Source organism: Phascolarctos cinereus, unplaced genomic scaffold (assembly GCF_003287225.1).
Source record: "Phascolarctos cinereus isolate Bilbo 61053 unplaced genomic scaffold, phaCin_HiC Scaffold_4;HRSCAF=312, whole genome shotgun sequence".
NCBI classification, from domain to species: domain Eukaryota; kingdom Metazoa; phylum Chordata; class Mammalia; order Diprotodontia; family Phascolarctidae; genus Phascolarctos; species Phascolarctos cinereus.
The window spans coordinates 377451455-377471713 of NW_027555847.1; the positions used below are offsets into that span (position 1 = coordinate 377451455).

At 42.1% G+C, this 20259-nt stretch overlaps 1 protein-coding gene across 1 annotated transcript in view; it reads left to right on the forward strand.

The window, feature by feature from the left end:
* The window catches only part of LOXHD1 (lipoxygenase homology PLAT domains 1), a 280858-nt gene that overhangs the window by 21381 nt on the left and 239218 nt on the right, over window positions 1–20259 (forward strand). Inside the window, 3 exon segments of the mRNA XM_078151940.1 lie at window positions 1756–1870; window positions 8696–8776; window positions 11370–11554. Of these exon segments, the coding sequence (XP_078008066.1) occupies window positions 1756–1870; window positions 8696–8776; window positions 11370–11554 (381 nt within the window).

Here is a 20259-nt window from a genome sequence, read left to right on the forward strand (position 1 = left end):
GAAAGAGACAGAAGAGAAATAGAGACAGAGATGGAGAGAGAGAGAGAAAGAGAGAAATAGAGACAGATGGAGAGAAAGAGACAGAAGAGAAATAGAGACAGAGAAACGGAGAGAGAAGAGAAATGGAGAGAGAAAGAAAGAGACATAGAGAGAAATAGATTCAGAGAGATGGAGAGACAGAGAGAAATAGAGACAGAAATGGGGAGACAGAGACAGAGAGATGGAGAAAGAAATTTTGAGGACCACTCACAAGTATAGGCTAGGAGTGTCTTGGCTGGAAAAGTTTGCAAGCAAAAGACTTGGGTATTTTAGTGAAATTCAAACTCAGCATGAGTCAGTAGAATAAGGTAACCTCCAGAACAGCCAATGCCATCATGGATTCCCTTAACAGAAACACAATTCCTAGCCTGAGGGAGGTGACAGTCACATTCTGCTCAGAGCTGGTTAAATTACATGGGGACTATTGTTTATCTCTGGGTACCCCATTTTAGGAAGGACACAAGCAAACTAGAACAAACCAACAAGCACTTAAGGGAAGGTAATATTGTTTCCATCTTGCAGATTTGAAAACTGAGGACCAGAGTGGTTAAGTTCACACAACTAGGTAGTGTTAGAACTGTAAGTTAAACTAGGTTTTCCATGTTTTAGGTACAGCCCACCTACACCACACTGTCTTCATGCTTCTGTGATCCAAGTAGATAGCTGGGCATTGTCATTGGAGCTAGTGGAGACATCAGGACTAGAGATATAGATGAAGTGAAGTTGAGGAGATAGTTGAAGGTGTGGTAGTAGATTAGCTCCTTGAGGGAGATGATAGACAAGAAAATGCTCCCTGGAGAGGTGTAGAATTCTTGAGAGAATAAACATGCTGGACCTGGCTTTGAATGGAGGAATGGGGCAAGTCTAAGACATGTCCTGTCTCTTCCACTAATTCACTGTGCAACCTAAGGCAAGCGTCCTCACTTCTCTGGACCACAATTTTCTCATATGAAAACGAGGCAGTGGACTATGTGACCTTTCTAGCTGTTTCTAGATTCAGAAATGCCTCTAGGACCTTCCATAGATCACAGAGGTTCTGGGTCTCTGGGCTCAGGCACTTGGGGTCATGTATTGATTTCTGTATTGACAATAGAACAACAAGGAGAAGGTATTCATTGAGGGCCTGCCAAGTTTCAGGTGCAATGTTAGACTCTGAGGCTGTAAAAGCAGAAAAAGAACAGTTAATGTTCTCAAGAGATTACTATTCAGGGAGAGCCACTTTACACGAAGTCTATACAGTTACACGTGGCTATCAGTTACAAAGTAATTGGGTGGGTGGGGAATCCCAGTAACTGGGATAGGGGGTAGTGGTAGGGAGGGGAGTCAAGGAAGGCCTCTTACAGCATGTGGTGTCTGATATGTGCTTTGAAGGAAGCCAGCAAGGAGTCCGGTTTGGTTGCATGCCCAAAGGGAAGTACCATGAGATCAGTCTGGAGAGAGAGTTTGGAGCCTGGGCTCTTAGAAGCATGACCTGTTATTTGGGAAGCCTTGATGCCATTATTCTCTGGAGTGAGGGGACCTGGGTTCAAATCTTGGCTCTGTAACTTCAAGTTGTGTGGTTATGAGCAACTTTCCACCTCTGGGCCTTGGTTTCCTCTTCTGTAAAACAAGAGGTTGGACTAGTTGATCTTTAGGGGCCCTCCCAGTTCTAGATATTATAAATCTGAGTGATTCCCTCCATCTCTTTCAATCACATGTTCCTCTCTCCTTCCTCAGTGTATGAGGTGATCACGATGACTGGTGATGTCCGGGGTGCAGGAACCAATGCCAACGTCTTCATCACCATTTTTGGGGAGCATGGGCTATCTCCTAAGCTCCATCTCTCTAGCAAGTGAGTATCCCAGAAAAGCCTCCAGGAGGCCAGAGCTCTTGCCAAGTTGCAGTAGTTGGGGCTGTCCTAGTAATGTCTGCGAAGAAGACAGTCTGGGGAACACTAACATTTAAAGTGACCGAAGGACTTTTCTGAATGAAGAATTATGTGCTGGAGCTATTCTGCTCCTCCTGTGGCATCCTCTCCCTCCCTCACAGCTTCCCCACTTGGTTTCCCTACACTGTCAGGTGCCCAAATTCTGGCCTTGCTCATTTGGAATGTCCAGTCATCCTGACAGCAGCTGGGCTGAGGCTTATATTCCGTTTTTTTTAGGAAGTGGGTTGCCAGCTCAATTACTAACAGATACAAATATCAGAGCAGAGGACATTTATAACCTGTCAGAGGCTATAAACTGCTTTCATACTGGCAGCACCACTTCAAAACAAAACTGTACTAATTTCAAATAAGTTTTCTATATCCTTTGGAGCAGTACTGTTTCTTGTGAGCCATTAGTCTGGGTTCTTTTATGTAATTGAAATGAATTGTGTGAAACATTTTTACACATTAAAATCACTATTCCTTAACTCAAACCAGTTTTTTCTGAAGCTCATTTTTGGTTTGAAAGAAAGATCACTAGACAAGGAGTTAGGAGACCTCAGCTCTACTTCTGGTTTGAAACGAGCTACTTTGACACTAACTACCTTGGGGAGGTCCCTTTTCTCCTCCAGCCTCAGTTTCTTCTTCCCTGACATGGGGGCAGGGAATCCCTATCTGTCTACTTCCCGGGGTCTGTGTGAGGAGTGATGTTCCTATTTGTTTGTGAAAACAGTTTGCATAACCAGTAAGTGATGAAAAAGTTTTTGTAGAAAAGAAGGGAAGAGAGATCTTTTAAAATCTGGCTATCAGAACAGTGCAGTCAACAGCATGGGGAAGCCATTCACCTCAAGGAGGTGAATCAGTATTCTAAATGAGGGAGATCATCCCCCCCTCCACACACACACAGAGACAGAGAGAGAGAGAGAGCACAAAGACTTTGTTAAAACTGGAAGAGACTTTAGGGATCATTTAATGTAGTGTGTCACAAACTTGTTTGGGCTCAGGATCCCTTTGTACTCTTAAAAATTATTGATTCCTCCCCCCAAAAGAACTTTTTGTTTCTGTGGGTTCTATCAATATTTACTATATTGGAAATGAAAATGTTTTAGTATTATTATGAAAATGATTTTGACCTCACAGCTGCCTGTAGGGTTTCATGGACATTCCAAAGTAGCCACATTTTCAAAACCACTTATCTAGTCCAACCCCTTCATTTTACAGGTGAGGAAATCAAGGCATTGAGGCCTAGACAAGGGAAATGCCTTGCTCATGTTAATAAAGAATTAATGGCAAAACCAGGACTAGGACCCAAGACCTAATCCAATGTGATTTCCATTTTACTTCACTGGTATGAAGAGCTTTCAGAGAGGCTAAAAGGATATCACCTTGGAGTTACTCTAAGATTCTGGGCAAATGACTGTAAGTCTTGTTTTTAGATTACACTGTATAGTCAGTAAATGTAGGGTAGCTGAGAAGGGGTGAATACAAGGGCTGAGATTTCCTTTGAGCAAGCGCCATCAGTCTTATAGAAAATGCCTGTCACTTTCTAGAGGACCCTGTCTGTGAGCCATGTGGGGGCTTTGGTTGTGGCATGAGATTTGGGAATATAAATGTAACTTCCTGTTTTGGTTGATTCCTGCAGAATAGGGTATCATCTTCATATAAACCTTACACTTCAAAGAGTGACTTGCTCATAGAAGGCTGTCATCCAAATGAAATGGGCGTGGTAACAAGACTACATGAAATATCCATCTCCTTTGCCATATGGAATAGCTGTAGTACTCTGCTATGGGGAGAGTCTGAAACTGGGAAGAAGTGGGCAAAGAGCATGTCTAGCACCCCCCCCTCTTTTCTAAGCATTCAAGGCTCTTCAGCTCTTTTCCCTCTTCCCATTAAACTTTCAGAAAAGGCTCTGATACTGCCCTCCCCCAATTAATATGAATGTAAATCCCTTTAAGCCTTATTTCTCATTGGGGGTATAAAAGTCTTTGTTCTCTGGTAAAGGAATCTGAGCCTTCAGTGAATGGGGGGCAATTTTTTTTTTTATTGAGAGTGCCTTCATGGCTTTCCGGAAATAATTCTTGGACAGTCATTGAGTCCACCTATTTCCAAGGCCATCACTGCTACCAGTAACTAAACAGCTGTCTGAATGGACAGGGTAGGATAGGATAGATTCTTATAGTTTGTTTGTTTTTTAATAATACAAGCACCAGCAAGCATGGTGGGCCAGGAGAGGCCAGGATCAAGAATCCAATGAGTCCAGATGGTCTGGCAGGAATCTCCTGTCAGGCAGGCAGTGGATCAAGTCTAGGAGGGGCAGACAAAGCTGGAGAAACTAGTTGGATATTGTAGCTTAGGAAGGTAACAGGTCAAATCCAAGTAGACAGGCGTGAAAGGATTGAGTAAATACTGTAGGCTGGGTAGATAATAGGTCAAATCCAGAGTTAGCTAGGTTAGAAAGGATAACTGGTCTGAAAGTTCTAGGCAGGTGAGGTCCAGATTCCAGGACAGCAGCAGCCACAAAGATGCTTGCTGATCCTAAAGAAGAGACCATTCTCTTTCCTCTATCACACTCTCTGCTGGGGCTTACAGGCGTATGTCTGCAGCCAGAGGAAGAGTCAGGACCCCCATTTGTAGCTCACTCTGGATTAAGGAGGTGTAGAGGTGCTTGGTCTCTTGGGAGGAGTTTATAAATTCAGTTTTTGAAACAACCTACTTAGGTAATTTCCTTCTCTCCTGAAGGTTAATGGCTCCAAGCACTTTTTGGTTGACTATTCCTGTGCTAGGAGCTGTGGGGGATATCAAAGTAGAAGATGCAATTTCTACCCTAGGAGAGCTTGCACTTTAGCTGGGGAGAGAAGACATCTGCACATGTAACAAATGAAGAATTCCAAAGCAACATATGGACCAATGCATGATAGATTTTCCAATTGTTAGTATGTGGTGCATTTTTACCAAGTTGCTAAACATTTATTACTAAAAGTCTAGACTCCTTAGAACCTATAAACTTAAAACAAATTGGATTTATTTTCCTCATGTCTTGTTCCTCCCACCCACAATTCCTAGTCCCTTCCTCCTCTGAGAGTCTGAGGCAGTGAACAGGTCAGTCTGGAGGGAAGGAATTGAGTTACTTTATCAGAATGTGGTAAAATTTGGGTTGGGAAACACTGCCATGAGCTATATAAATACTGAGGGAGTACAATAATGAAATCAGGATGGAGTGGGATTAGTCAGAGAAGACTTCCTGGAAGAGGAATTTTTTAACTGGGCTTTGCAGAATTGGAAAGATTTGGGATAAGCAGAGAGAAGGTGTATGGGGGTGGGGCAGGGAGTGGGGAGGACATTCCAAAAAGGAGTGGAGGGTGAGGCATGAACATTAGTTGAAGGCACAGCGATAAAAATAAGCAGTCTTTTGGGTACAGTGAAATCCTATGGCCTGGCTGCCCTTTGATGAAGGCAGGATTGGAGTTTCAGAGATAATGAATCACCAGCATAGTAAGTCTGCGTTTAGCACCTAATAGATATGAGATGATATGCTTGGTGTTGTCCCAATCAACCAGTCCAAAGCCATAGATTCCTTTCCAATTTTACCAGGGCCCCTGATACTATGTCACCTTTCTTTTTTCTTTTTTCTTTTTTTTTTTTTTACAATATGGCAAAAGGATTGAATCTCATGTATCTTTCTGAATCAAGTTTCTGTTGTCAAGACTTCACTGATGGAGAATGCATGGCATTTGGGGCTGGGACTGAATCTGCACTGGCTCTCTAGATCGGGATGACCAGAAGCTAAAATGCCATGTTTTGCTTGCGGCTGTTATCACCAGAGTTTCTGTTGGGTGCTGGTGTGTTGGAAGGGAGGTGCATGCTCCTTTCTCTCATGCTGCTATTAGATCCAGAAGGACCCGGGTGAGAAAGTAGCACCTCCTCTCCCCACTCACAACAAAAGGATGAAATAGTATGCGTTTTTAGTGATTTTAATTCCTTGAAAAGGAATTAATTAAATGCCTTAAACCTACCTGAACTTGCATGCTGACTTCTCTGTCTAGACCCAGAGAAATATAGGTGCAGAGGGAGGAGCTTGTGTGGCTATTTTCAAAGACCAGTCAAGAAAGTTGCAGGAGAAGATACAGACCCCTGTCTTACTGCTACTTACTTTTCCCCTATAGTGTGTTATCTCTCAGTTACTCCATGTTGGGTTTTGCTAGATTGCCATGGATTTCTTTCTTTGCTTCTGCTTGGCTTCTTGTATTTAGTTAATCTATCAGCTCTAGCTTGGTCTTACATGGCTTCTGGTTCACCCCTTTGGATCCCACCTTGGACCATGTCTCTCTCCATGAGGATTCTTTCCTTTGGGCTCTGTTAACTGCATCTAGCTGGGCTGTTGTCTCTATGTTCTCCACTGAGGGTCTTCCCCCTCCCCCACCAGGTGGTAGGGATTTGCCATGATCAGGAATAGGAATTTTGATCTGCCAACCTGAGTCTCTAGCTAAGTGAATTGGGGAGGTGTCCTCCTTTGGGATTATTCAGGATTTATTCATCAATTCCTCTTCCTCCACTCCCACAAAATGAGGAGATGGTGCCTATTTCTGATAATCTTTTGCTTCATTCTTTCGGAGGGAAAAGTCGAAGGATGCTGCCTAACCTGAAGCTCATCCTTCATCTTAAGGAGTCATAAGCATTTCAATTTCTATAGAATACTGTCCTTTTAACATCCTGCTAATACCATGAGGATATTTTTGAATATCAAGGGCAATGACCTGTGTGTGTTGTTCCCTTGGTTTCTCTCTTTATATAGAAACATTTGTCTGTCTTCACATAAACATAGGCCATGACTGCCAAGAATGTCTCTCTGTCTTTCCTCCATATCTCTCTGTTTCTGTCTCTGTCTCTCCAAACAGCAGACCACATCTTACAGCTAAATATGTGCTGTTCCCAAGGTCAGATCAAGGCCTTTGCATAGCATGAACAAGTTTGAAAAATCACCTTCCACTGTATTTGAAAATTACACTTGTGATATGAGCTGTTTGTCAGAGGTTTTGAGCCTTCCCTCTAAGAAACACTACTTGACTTATCACAAAGCAAATGTCTATGGACTATGAAGAACAGAAATTTCTGGCATGAACAGTACACTCATTTATAAAAATAGACAACAAACAAAAAAATAAAAATAGTCAAATTTCAGGTGTATCTTGAGACCCTCCAACACATACAATTGGAGGGTCTCAAGATAGACCTGAAATTTGATTTGTGACACAGGTTACGCTTTGAAACAATACAGCAGCCAATGCAAATGTCTGAATAGATACGTCTTCTATGGCTTTTTTAAGCTGCTGTTTTTATGCAATTTTATTAAAATAAATTTTAATGACGTCTTTGTTTTTATATCACCTACATTTCCCATTTTATTCTACCCCTCTTTTTTATACCTCTATATAGTACAGTAAAACTAACCAATGTATTGGAAAAATATCTGACAATTTTATGCAGTGTTCCATACCTATAGTCCCCCACCTCTGCAAAGAAGAGGGAGAGGATGCTTCCTCATATCTCTTCTTTGTGGCCAAGTGGGTTGCTGTAATTTCACAGCATTTGGTTTTGATTGTCTTCTTGTTCCTTCCATTTACATGGTAGTAGTCATTATTGTATTTTCTGTGACTTTTCGGTATATTTCATGGAAATTTGGTCTATGGGTTGAGGTTACTATCTGAACTCATGGAGGTTTCCAGTTCACAAGCCTGCTAGTTGTAATGTGAGGGCATTCTCCCTTTAGAACACTTAGAGGTAATTGCATCAGCTCAGCTGTAGTGAAGGACCTTCTGGTCCCCACTGGTGTGAGGAGAGATTGAGGCAGTCTTAACTAGAACCAGAGATAAGCCAGCTGGAGTTTCTGGAGCAGGAGAATGGCGTAACAGGATTCCATAATAAGACTGCTGCTGTGTTGGGAAGCTCCCCCCATGCTGGTTTTAAATTAATTGAATTTAGGTCTTTTCAAGAACAATGAAAAGGGATTTCATCAGCCCAAGTCCTGTTCTCACTGGAGGCCATGCTGTTGCCAGCTGCTGAATGTTTGGTGTGTTCTCTACTCTATCCACACTGTTTATGAGATTCTAAGTATGCAGCTTTCCTCACTTGCTCTTTTCTTATGTTGGTTCACTTTGATTTCCTTTCCTGTTGGAGTAGTACCCAAGGTTTGCATCTACTTGGGGCCACCATTGCATCCCCTTTTGGGGATGTCATATTGTGTCCTGGGGAGGCAGGGGAGATGTGAAGTCTACTGAGCTCAAGAGCCCCAATGGCACTGAATACTCCTTCTCTACATTCCCCATCCCCCACAGGCCTAAAGAACTAATATGAGATATTTGATTATGGCTTTACCACTAACCAGCAGTGTGACTGTGAGCGAGTCACTTAATATTTCTGGCTTTAGTTTCATTATTTATAAAATCGAAGTCATATTACCTACCCTCCTTCCCTCAGAGGCATGACAAGGATTAAATGGGATAGGGCTTTTAAAAGTTTAAGGGACTGTTTAAAGGTAAGGGATTATTTTTACCTCCCCTGATATCCATTGATGATAGTGGTAACACTCACTTCATTTTCTCTCCGAGCCCAGTTAAATAAGATCTTTGGGTCTGAGGAGAAAGGTGGTGGAGCAGGAAGGAGTTTTCAGCCTTTGACTTTCTTGCTGGGTCCTGGACCTGGAATGATGGTCTTTATTAACTTCTTTAACTAACTTTATTAACATCATAGGAGCGAATCTGCCTTTGAAAAAGCCAATGTGGATGTGTTCCGTGTCAGAACCAACAATGTTGGTGCCATCTACAAAATCAGGTGAGGCTCCTTTCCTGGACTCTACTGGCTCCCTATTGTTTCCAGAATAAAATGCAAATTCCTTCATTTGGCTTTTAAAATCCTTCACCACCTGGCCCCAAGCTATCTTTGCATTGTACTTGACGTCCTCTCCTTCCTAAGTGCAGTGTTAGTCCAGCTACATTGGCTTTCACTCTATTCCTTACACATCATAATCTAGCTTCTGTCTCTGTGTCTTTGCACTGGCTGTTCCTAGTGCTTGGAATGTGGTCTCTCCTCATCTCTTTAGAGAATTCCTCTTTTTCTTCAAGACTCAGTTCAAGCTCTACCTTCTGTATGAAGCTTTTGCCTGTGAAAGCTTCCCTGTGGAACTCCCCTTGAAGTCAGGGACTTTTTTCTTTAACTTTTCTTCCCTTTCCCCTATCACTAAGCATAGCAAGCCCTTAATAAACATTTGTTGATTGCTTGATTGAAAGGTTGACTTATTAAGTATAGGGGGAAATTGACCTCAGAGCTTCTGTCAAAATTGAGAGCTTAAAATCCCAAGTAGAACTGGAACTCTGGGTTCTCCTACTTCAACCTTTAGCAGGAGAACTTTCCATAGACTTTTCTCTGGGGTGTGAGTAGGCTGAATAAGAAGAGAAGTAAGTTCTATCCAGCCTGATGTCCAGAGAAGAACCCATAAAGATTCCCTATTGCCTATCAGGTTAAGTTCAAATGCCATTGTTAGATATTGCTGAGGGCCACGCACACAGACTAGGGCTTTGGAAGAAAGCTGAGTGTCTTGATCCACATGGTGACCACAGAATCATAAAGATTTGTAACTGGAAGGGACTCCAGGGATTGTCTACAGGAGTGGGGAACCTGTGGCCTTGAGGCCACATGCGGCCTTCTAGGTGCTTGGGTATGGCCTTTTGCCTTTGTCCAAGTTTTACAGAACAAATCCTTTTATTAAGGGAATTTGTTCTATGAAGTTTGGATTCTGTCAAAGGGCCGCACTTGAGGACCTAGAGGGCCACATGTGGCCTCAAGGCCACAGGCTCCCCACCACTGTAAAGAACAACTCCCTAATGTTATAGATAGGGAAACTGAGGGCCAGAGAGGTAAGGCTACTTGCCTAAAGGCACATAAAAGTAAGTAATGAAGCTGAGATTCAAACCTAGGTCTTCAGAATCCGCATAGAGTGCTGTTACCCCTCTACAAGCCTGAACCCTGAACAGAGCTGGCCTTAGTAGCTATGTTGTGTGATTTGAACGCAATCAGAAGCCAACCTGTCCAAAATACATCCCCATGGCCTGAAAATGTGAAGAGATTAATTTCCTTCACTTAAGGCATCCTCTTTTGTCAAATGTAAATCTCTCCAGGAAGGTCTGGAGGAGGTACTAATCTGGAGGGTGAATGCCACTGTAAGCCCTTATCAGTCATCCAGACCTGCCCAACTGAGGTGCTACCCTTTTCTGATATCCCTCAATTGATCTCAGCAGGTGGGCAGCTAGGTGGTATGGCAGCTAGAGTGCCAGGCCTGGAGTCAGGAAGACTCATATTCCTAAGTTCAAATCTGGCCACAGACACTAGCTGTGTGGCCTTGGGCAAATCACTTAACCCTGTTGGCCTCAGTTTCCTCATCTGTAAAATGAGCTGAAGAGGGAAATGACAAACCACTCCATTATTGTTAACCAAGAAAACCCCAAATGGGGTCATGAAGAGTCAGACACGACTGGACAATTGTTCTCTTTCCCTCCTTCCTCCAGTTGCCTTGTATTTACTTACTATCTACCTCCTCTATTTTCCCAGTCTTTTTTCATGCTTCTTGAGGTCAAAGATGGAATTATTTTTTTGTCTCTGTGTCCTCAGGCCTTAACACAATATCTTGCACATAATTAGCAGTTGTGGTATAGAGGAAAGAGCAGTGGATTTGAGGGCAGAGGACCGGACGTTACCACATACTACTTGTGTGACCTCTCTGAGCCTCAGTTTTCTTATTTGTTCATGAGTTGAGGACATCTAAGGTCCTTTTCAGCTTTGAATCTATGATCCTAATGTTAGTTGAGCCGAATTCAGTTGAATGCTTTCCAAAAGGAAGGGCTCCTCTGAGAGCAGTTTCCCAAAGATAAAGAGACAACAATGAATTCACTTTGTGGGGATGACAAGGATGGTGTTAAAATTCCATAGTGGAGGCACTTGCTAGGGAGGGTAGGTCTGGGCGGGTTACTGTGGAGAAGACCTTGAACAGCTAAGGCTTCAGGGTCCCTGAAAAGGGGTGGAGGGAAAAAGATAGAAATGCCATAATCAAGGAGAGGAGGTGCTTAATGGGAAGGTGCTTGGGAAGGAGACTCCCAAAGACAAACTTCCATGATTTTTCAGTTTTGCAAAGCGCTATACTAGCAAGGCCCCCAGAGACAAAGATGGAACAGGCCCTGTCCTCAAGGAGCTTACATGCCACTGGGAGAATGTGGTGGGTGCGCAGATAAGCAAATATACTTCTGGGAATTTGTGATGAGGGCCTTGCCCGTGACCTGTCTGAAACATTAAAACTTAGCCAATACTAGAAATGACTGGGTCTGCTCTCCCCATTTGGCTCTGACCCTAATTTGATTATTTGCTGCCACTCTAGAATCGAGCACGACAACACTGGGCTGAGTGCCAGCTGGTTTTTGGACCGGGTCATCTTGACTGACATGAAGCGACCCCACCTCAAGTACTATTTCAACTGTACTAGTTGGCTGAGCAAAGTGGAGGGGGACCGCCAGTTGTGCCGGGACCTGTTGGCCAGCTTCACCCCTATGGATGTCCCCAGGTGTAAGTGTTGCTCTGGGGGTGGGCATAGACAATGCCACTCTGGTCAGACCATCCTTCTTCATTGATCTTGATCAAGGTATCTTTGTTCTAATTTCCTCCTTCCCAACACTCTTCTTTACTTATAGGAATCCCACTTATCCTTCAAGGCCAAAACTGTCTTGCTCACCTTGTTCACTCATTAAATTTTTTCTCTTTAAAAGGTAGTGTTGCCTAGTAGGTGGGGCAGCTAGGTGGCACAATGGATAGAGTGCTGGACCTGGAGTCAGGAAGACACATTTTCTTGAGTTCAGATCTGACCTCAGACTAACTGTGTTACCCTGGTCAAATCACTTCACCCTTTTTGCTTCAGTTTCCTCACCTGTAGAATGAGCTGGAGAAGGAAATGGCAAATCACTCCAGTATCTTTGCCAAGAAAACCCCAAATGGGGTCACAAAGGGTCAGATACAACTGAAAAATGACTGAACAACAGCTGGCCTAGTAAGTAGAAAGCAGTTGACTTGGAATTAGGCAGACTTGAGCTAGAATCCCTCCTTAGATGTTTTCTAGCTGTGTGACCATGGGCAATCCACCTAACCTCTGAGCCTTAGCTTCTTCACCTGTCAAATGGGGATAACAACAATAATAATAATGTCTACCTAGTGCGATTGTCATGAGGATCAGATGAAATTGTACAAGCACTTTGAAGACCAAAGGAAATGATATAAGCATTCCAAAACCTTAAAGGGCTTTATAAATATGAGGTGTTATCATTTTCTCTAAACTCTTTGGAATAGCACTATGAGTAGGGGTTCTTCACTTTTTGTGTGTGTCATGGATATCTTTGGTAGTTAGATGAACCTATGGATTCCTTCCCTTCTCAGAATCATGTTTTTGAATGCATAAGATAAAATACATAGGATTACAAAGGAAACCAATTACATTGAAATACAGTTATCAAAACATATATGTATTTTTAAAGTTCATGGACCTCAGGTTAAGAAGTCCTGATTTGGAGTTCATATGGGCATCTCAAAGGTACAGACTGTCCTTCCTCTCCCTGCCCCACTCCCCACTTCACATCCTGAGCAGCCAGAATATAATATCATCATGTGCAACCACAATGAACAGTCGTGTGCTTTGTGATTGTTCTGCCGTGTTTACTCAATCTCTCTGAGCTTCAGGTTCCTCATCTGCAAAATGGGGCTAACATTTGAATGATGCACCCACAACATTGTCATGAAGAAAACGCATGGGCATTTTAAAGAGTTCTATACATGTGAGTTATTTCTACAGTTGTATCTGAATCATAAATCAATTTGGAGAAATGTACAGTGTATATAAAATCAAATTTATGAGATAGAAAAAGTCGAGCAAAGATTTCTTCACCATATGGAAGAGTTCTTGGAGTTAGAGGATTGGAATCCCATCTCTGCCACTTCCTATCTGTGTGACCTTGGGCAAGCCATGTGATAGCTTCTTTGAGCCTCTTCTCCTCATCAATAAATAAGGGAGTTTGGGGCAGTGAGGTGGCTCAGTGGATAGAGCTGCGGCCTTGGAGTCAGGAGGACCTGAGTTCAAATCCAGCCTTAGACACTTGACACTTACTAGCTGTGTGACCCTAGGCAAGTCGCTTAACCCTAATTGCCTCACCAAAAACCAATCAATCAATCAATCAATAGATAAGTGACTTGGATTGGAGGCCTCGATGGTGCCTTCCAGTTTCAGGTGATTCTGATCTGATTTTGGGGACTGTTTCATAATATCCTTCTCTTAGGTTAGTCATGCCTGTTGTCTGTGCTCCCCATGTAAGCTCCCTGAGGGCAGGGCCTCGATTTCTTCTGCAACCTGCAAAGCATTCTGTATGGTGTTAGTTCATAATTGATCAATAAAAAAGAATCATAGAATCAAAAAAAGCAAACAACTGTGAGAGTTAGAAGGGACCTGAGAGATCATTTAATTCAACTCCTTCCTAGATCATGAGTCCTTGATTAAAATCCTCCATGACAAACAAGCATTGAGCCCGTGCTTGAATATGTGCAGTAATGAGGTGCTCACGCTTCGTGGAAAGAAGCCCCGTCCTCTTTTAGCTGGTTCTGATTGTTAGGAGGCTCTTCTGCACACTGGGCTGAGGTGTGCTTGTCCGAGACATTCACCCGTTGCTCCTGGTTCTGTCCTCTTGGGACACCTACAACAGGCCTCTTTACTCTTCTATATGAGGACTCTTCAACACCTGGAAGTAGTGAGTGACTTTCATCACGTGTCTTCTCTTCTTCAGGAGGAACCTTCAGTTGTTCCTGGCACGAGATCTTTTCCAGATCTCATCAATCTTGGTTATGCCTTTTTTTTTTCTAGCTTGGCAATGGGGTTAAGTGATTTGCCTAGAGTCACATAGCTAGTAAGCGTCAAGTGTCTCAGGTTGGATTTGAACTCAGGTCCTCCTGATTCGAGCCAGTGCTCTATCCACTGCACCACCTAGGTGCCCCTCTTGGTTACATTCTTTCCAAAGTATTTTGATTTCCTAGTGTCCATCATAGAATATTTTGACTTTTATGACACCAATTGCTTTTTTATCCTTTCTATAAGATTGTCTTCCATTTTCATTTCACAGTTGGGGTATCTTGAAGGAGAGAGAAGCCAAGTGACATTTCCAAGGTCATACACCAAGGTGGAGGAAAAGATGGAGCTATAAACAGCATCTTCATAAGCCTGTCTTAGTAATCTGTCTGTAATAGCCCTGATACTTTCTTCCCATCTTTTTCATTCTCTAAATAATTTAATATTTCACTTTTTAACAGTGTGAGGCACAAGTAACATTGAAATAGTCATCTTTTATATTATAAGATTAAAAGTTCATTAGGGCTTGCATAATAAATCTACATTCTCAAAATTTCCATAACATTTTATATTCTAAGCAGCACCCTTGTCCACAAATTGAATTAATTATGTAACAACAGCAGGCATGAAGATGGTAAAATATTAGTAGAAGCCATTTGCAGAGGGTAATTGCTACAAATGTATATTATTATGATTATTATTATTAATAGCTAGCATTTATATAGTGCCTACTATGTGCTGGGCACTCTGCTAAGCACTTCACAAATATGATTTCATTTGATCCTCCTGACAGTTATGGGAGGTAAGTGTTACTATTATTTTTATTTCATTGTTGAGGAAATAGAGTTTAAGTGACTTGCCCAAGAATCACACAGCTAGTAAGTATCAGCAGCATAATAGCATAGCTTTGTTACCTCCTCCTAAACCCAGAGGGGCAAAAGGTTTCAGATGCCTCACTGTTGGTATGAAATTATTGTTGTTGTTTGTCCTTCATTCTCAAAGAGGGCCATGATATCAGGAAGGTGATGCCATGACTTGTAAATGTGAAAGTGAATTAAAAACCATTTATTCCTGGAAAAAAACACAACTAACTTTTGAGAGCCCATTACCTTCCATTTTTGAAAATTTTATGCAAGTGTATACAGCACATATTTTGTTCTTTTCTTAAAAGAGGAAGTGGTTCTCCCAAGGTTAATTCCTCTTATTTACTTTTTACGTTGGCCAATTGCCTACACATACAATATTATCACAAGCAGTGTCTATATAGTAGGCCATGGATCTAGTTGCCCCATTAGGGCCAATGTGAAGCAAAATTGTGAAGCTGGCAAATGTTGTCTTTGATGTGTCTTATCTCACCTCCCTTTCTGTGACCTTGTCCTGCCTTTCAGCACCTATCCCCCCTCTCCCAACTAAGGTCTCCAAGAGCCCTTGCTGCCTTGTCTGTTTTTGTCAGAATAAAAGCATCTGACAGCTTATATGAGAGTGTGAATAGGTTCAGGGTGATTCCGCTCCCAAAGGCACCTCCTTTTTAAAAGAGGTGTCCTGGAGAGAACAGTGCCCTAACCTAAAGGAATGAAGTTATTGGGAGAATGTAATAAACGTCTTGTTGAATGAATTTTGAATGTTACATACTAATGATAAAACTATAAAATGATGGAAAATAAACGAATGGGATAATAGAGCAGAAGGTTATAACTTGAACTATAAGGACAGAAGACTTCAAGATTGATTTAAAATTACTGAACTAATTATGGCTATATTTTCTTATTAATTTTGTTTTTTGTAATTATATTTACCTTTAAGTGTCAACATGGTAAGCATTCCAGTCAAGAAGGGGAAGAAGGTAGAGTCTTTAAACAAAAGACTGGTGAACTTGTCTTCCTTCTTGACAAGATTCTAGTACATTTTTATTTGAAAAATTTCTTGATATCTTTAGTTTTTATATTATATTCATTTCCAAGTGTTTCCCTCCCCATCCCTCTAGCAAGAGATCTATCTCATTTCAATGAACAACAAAAAAAAGAGAAACAAAGCAGTTCAATAAAATTAGCATATCAATGATAGTATACACAATGTTCCACACCCTCTCATGTCCCACTTTGGCAAAGAATGGAAGGAAGTACATTTTCTTATCACTTCTTCATCACCATCACCGTCATCATCATCATCATCATCATCATCATCATCATCATCATCATCATCATCATCCTAACTGCTAACATTTACACAGCACTTACTATGTGCCAGGGACTATGTGAAGCACTTTACAATTATCATCTCGCTTGATTCTCACAACAACCCTATGAGGTAGATGCTATTATTACCCTTATCTGATAATGAGAAAACTAAGGCAAACAGAGTTTTGTCCAGGGTCGCACAGCTAGTAAGTTTCTGAGTTCAGATTCCAACTCAGGCCCAGCACTGCATCTGCTTCTTTTCAGATGGAGTTCTCAGCACTTAGATCAGCAGAATGCTAATGACACTTGGATGTCAGTAAAGGCATTGGACAAAGTCTCTCACGGCAAGACAGTACTGGGTCTGACAAAGAAGGCCTTCGAGGTCTGAGATTTCTGCAGATGAAAGTATCTTAGCACCGACACAAGGAGGCCACAATACACAGGACCCTCTTTAGCTGCCTACGAACATGCTTGGGTTAACACATCCTTAAAAAGCCTGACACTTTCCCTTGAACTCAAGCTGTCATCCTATCACTCTCTTTGCCTTCGCTTGTAAACCAGAAAGAGGAACCTTAGATCACTCACTAGTTCCCTTTCCCTTTCCTTCCAATCCCTATTTACTCCTCAGCCCCCTGGAATTTGCCTTTTTTCCAACCACTCTACTGAGACTGCTCTCTCCAAGTTCACCAGTAGCCTAGAATTGTTAAAGCCATGGCCTTTCTCAGACCTAACCTCCTTGACTTTTCTGCAGCGTTTGACATTGCTAAGTGCCTTGGCCTCCTTGATGCTCTGTTCCCTTGACTTCCATGACACTACTGTGCTCTGGTTCTCACCTTACCTGTCCGACTAATCTTTTTCTCCCTTTAGTTTTTTTCAGCCTTTCATCCATTAAGTATAGCTGTCACTCGAGGGTCAATCTTTGGCTTCTTTTTTAACACTTTGTCTTTTGGTGATCTCATATACTCCCACGATGCCCTTCCTTTTTTTTTTTTTTTAAACATCTCTTGCTGATAAGTGCCACACATGTATTTCCAACACTAACTTTCTCCCTGAGCTTCAGGACTGAACTGACAACTGTCTGCTAGATAATGCCACCTTAATGTTCCATCAACATCTCAGACTCAGCATGTCCCAAACTGTACACACTCTCTTGTCCTAAGTCTGTACCTCCTTTTAACTCCCCCATTCCTGTTGGTGACATTTACCATCTTCCCAATCACTGAAGCTTGAAACTCTAGAGTATTTCTGGACTCTCTAACCAGCCATCATCCTCCATCTATTCAGTTCTTAACTTCTGTCCATTCCACCAATGCAGAATCTTGCAAATTCATCCCTTCCTTTGCATTTCCTCTGCCGCCTCCTTAATTGATGCTTTCATGAACTCTTGGCTCAACTATTGTTTCAAATGTCTTCCTGGCCTTCCCTGCCTGTAGTGTAGGGGTTTTTAATCTGGGGTCCATAGACCACATAGATTTCAGGGGATCTGTGAACTTGGATGGGAAAAATTACTTCTTTATTTTCACTAATCTTTGTTTACCTTTGTAATCTGATGTATTTTATTGACTATATTTAAAAAATGTGAACGTGAAAAGGGGTCCATAGGCTTTACCAGCCTGCCAAAGGGGTCCAAGGCACACAAAAATGTTAAGAAACCTTGCTTTAGTGTTTCTAGTCTCCACTCCACACCTCACACTGGCACCACACTGCCAACTAACACTATTGTGCTAGTTACTCTCTATTCAAAAACCTTCAGTGACTTACCTTTGCCCAACAATTTTTTTAAATACATATATAATATATATATAAATTTATTTATTTTTAGTTTTCAACATTTACTTCCACAAGATTTTGAATTCCATATTTTCACCCCATCTTGCCCCTCCCCCACCCCAAGATGGCATACATTCTGAATGCCCCTTCCCCTAGCCTGCCCTCCCTTCTATCTCTCCCCCCTTCTCTTATCCCCTTCCCCTTCTATTTTCCTGTAGGGCAGGATAGATTTCTGTACCTCATTTCCTGTATTTCTTATTTCCCAGTTGCATGTGGAAACATTTTTTTTAAACATGTGTTTTTAAAACTTTGGGTTCCAAATTTTCTCCCTTCCTCCCACCCCACCCACCCTCATTGAAAAGGCAAGCAAGTCAATGCAGGCCATACGTGTGCAGTTATGCAGAACACTTCCATAGTAGACATGTTGTGAAAAACTAACTCTATTTCCCTTAATCCTATCCTGCCCTCCCCCCATTTATTCTATTCTTTCTTTTGACCCTATCCCTCCTCAGAAGTACTTCCTTCTGATTACCCCTTTCCCAATCTGCCCTTCTCTCTATCATCCCCCTGCTCTCTTGTCCCCTTCCTCCCCTATTTTCCTGTAGGATAAGACAGATTTCCATACCCAATTGAGTGTGTATGTTATTCCCTCCTTAAGCCAAATCCTATGAGATTATTCTCATTTCCTCTCACTTTCCCCTATTTCCCCTCCACTGTAAGAACCTTTTCTTGTCTGTTTTGTGCAAGATAATGTACCCCATTCTACCTCTCTCTTTCTCCTTTTGCCCAACAATTGTAATACAAATTTCTTAGCCTGACATTCAAGGCCTTATAAGATGTGACTCCAACCCCTTCTATCTTAATTCATAGTAGTTTCCTTGGCACATGGGACACTGTAGTCAAATGGCTATGTTAATTACCCTATCCCACCTTCATGCTTCTGCAAATACAGATGACTTGGGTTGACACAGTCAAGGTCTTCTACTATCTGACTTCAGTTTTCCTTTCCAACCTTATCTCATAACCCTTTCCTTGGTGTACTCTGTGCCTAGCCAAGCTGGACTGCCTCTTTGTTCTCCCCCTGAGTCTTGTCTTTTCTTGCTTTAGTGCCTTCTCATCCCTCAACTTTGGGAAGGATTTTCTACCCATCTTCGTCTTCTGATAATTTTTCCCACTTTCAAAGCCTAACTCAGTTACCCTTTCGCTATGCAAACTTCCTCCTTGAATGTCTCAGGTCACACTCTCCTTGATCTCTCCTCTAAATGACATGCCATCCAGGGGTGTGCTGGAGACAGCATTTACTGGCAGAGCTGGTTGTTAAATTTTCAGTGTGAGCTTTTATGCCTTGGAAATCAGCAAATGCTGCACATCTGGGCTTGATTTATTATTTTGTTGTTTGTCTAGATTTAAAGTGATGTCTAGATTTAAAGTAGATTTAAAGTGAATGTTAGTAATGCAGATCAAACTGAAAAGTGTGGTGTGGCTACTTTTCTTCCTTCCTTTCTTCCTTCCTTCCTTCCTTCCTTCCTTCCTTCCTTCCTTCCTTCCTTCCTTCCTTCCTTCCTTCCTTCCTTCCTTCCTTTCTTTCTTTCTTCCTCTCTCTCTCTCTCTCTCTCTCTCTCTCTCTCTCTCTCTCTCTCTCTCTCTCTCTCTCGTTAAACCTTTACCAGCATACCACTGCTGCAATCCTTCCTATCAGAGTTCTTGTCATTGTTCATACTGGTAGCCTCAGTACCCTTAGCACAGTGCTCTTCATATATTAGGATAGTAAGTTCTTAATAAATATTTTTTGGTTTGGATTGAACTGAATTAAATCAAGTTGAGGTGAATTGAAGATTGCTAGCATACATCTTCGAGTGAAACTGACCCTGGCTATACCAAGTTAAAAGAATCACAGGCCAGGCGCTTCCCAGCCAGGGCCTAAGGGGTAAAAGGAAACATTGTGTTCCTTGGCACCTCACAGTTGCTATCCACGTGCCAGCTCCATGAGATCTGGGGCAGGGTTTTGCCAATAATTAATGAGGGAGGGGGAGGCTTTTGAGTTAATTATGTTCAGGTGAGGCTGATGCACCTGGTGCTCACCCAGCCTGGCCCCAAAGACCAAGTGATATGTCGTGTCTGTAACCTGAACCGCAAACAGTCACAATCCAGCTGGAAGTGAAAGCTGAGACTGTAAGTTCCCCTAAAGGCCTCCAATGACAGGGAACTCTCATGTCTCCTTACTAAAGTCAAGGGCCGGCCTTCCCCATATGCAAAGAAGGCAGTTTGCTTCTAGGTGAGATTTGAGAGGGAAGTAGGAAGGTCTTCTCGATCAAAAATCTCTCTTCTACTGGTCCCTAACATTCCACTATTAGAATTTTAATTTCTTCAGGTAAGTACCTCATAGTTCCAGGTCTCACTTAAATGCCCCTGGGAAGGGTGACACATTACTCTCTCAGACTCTT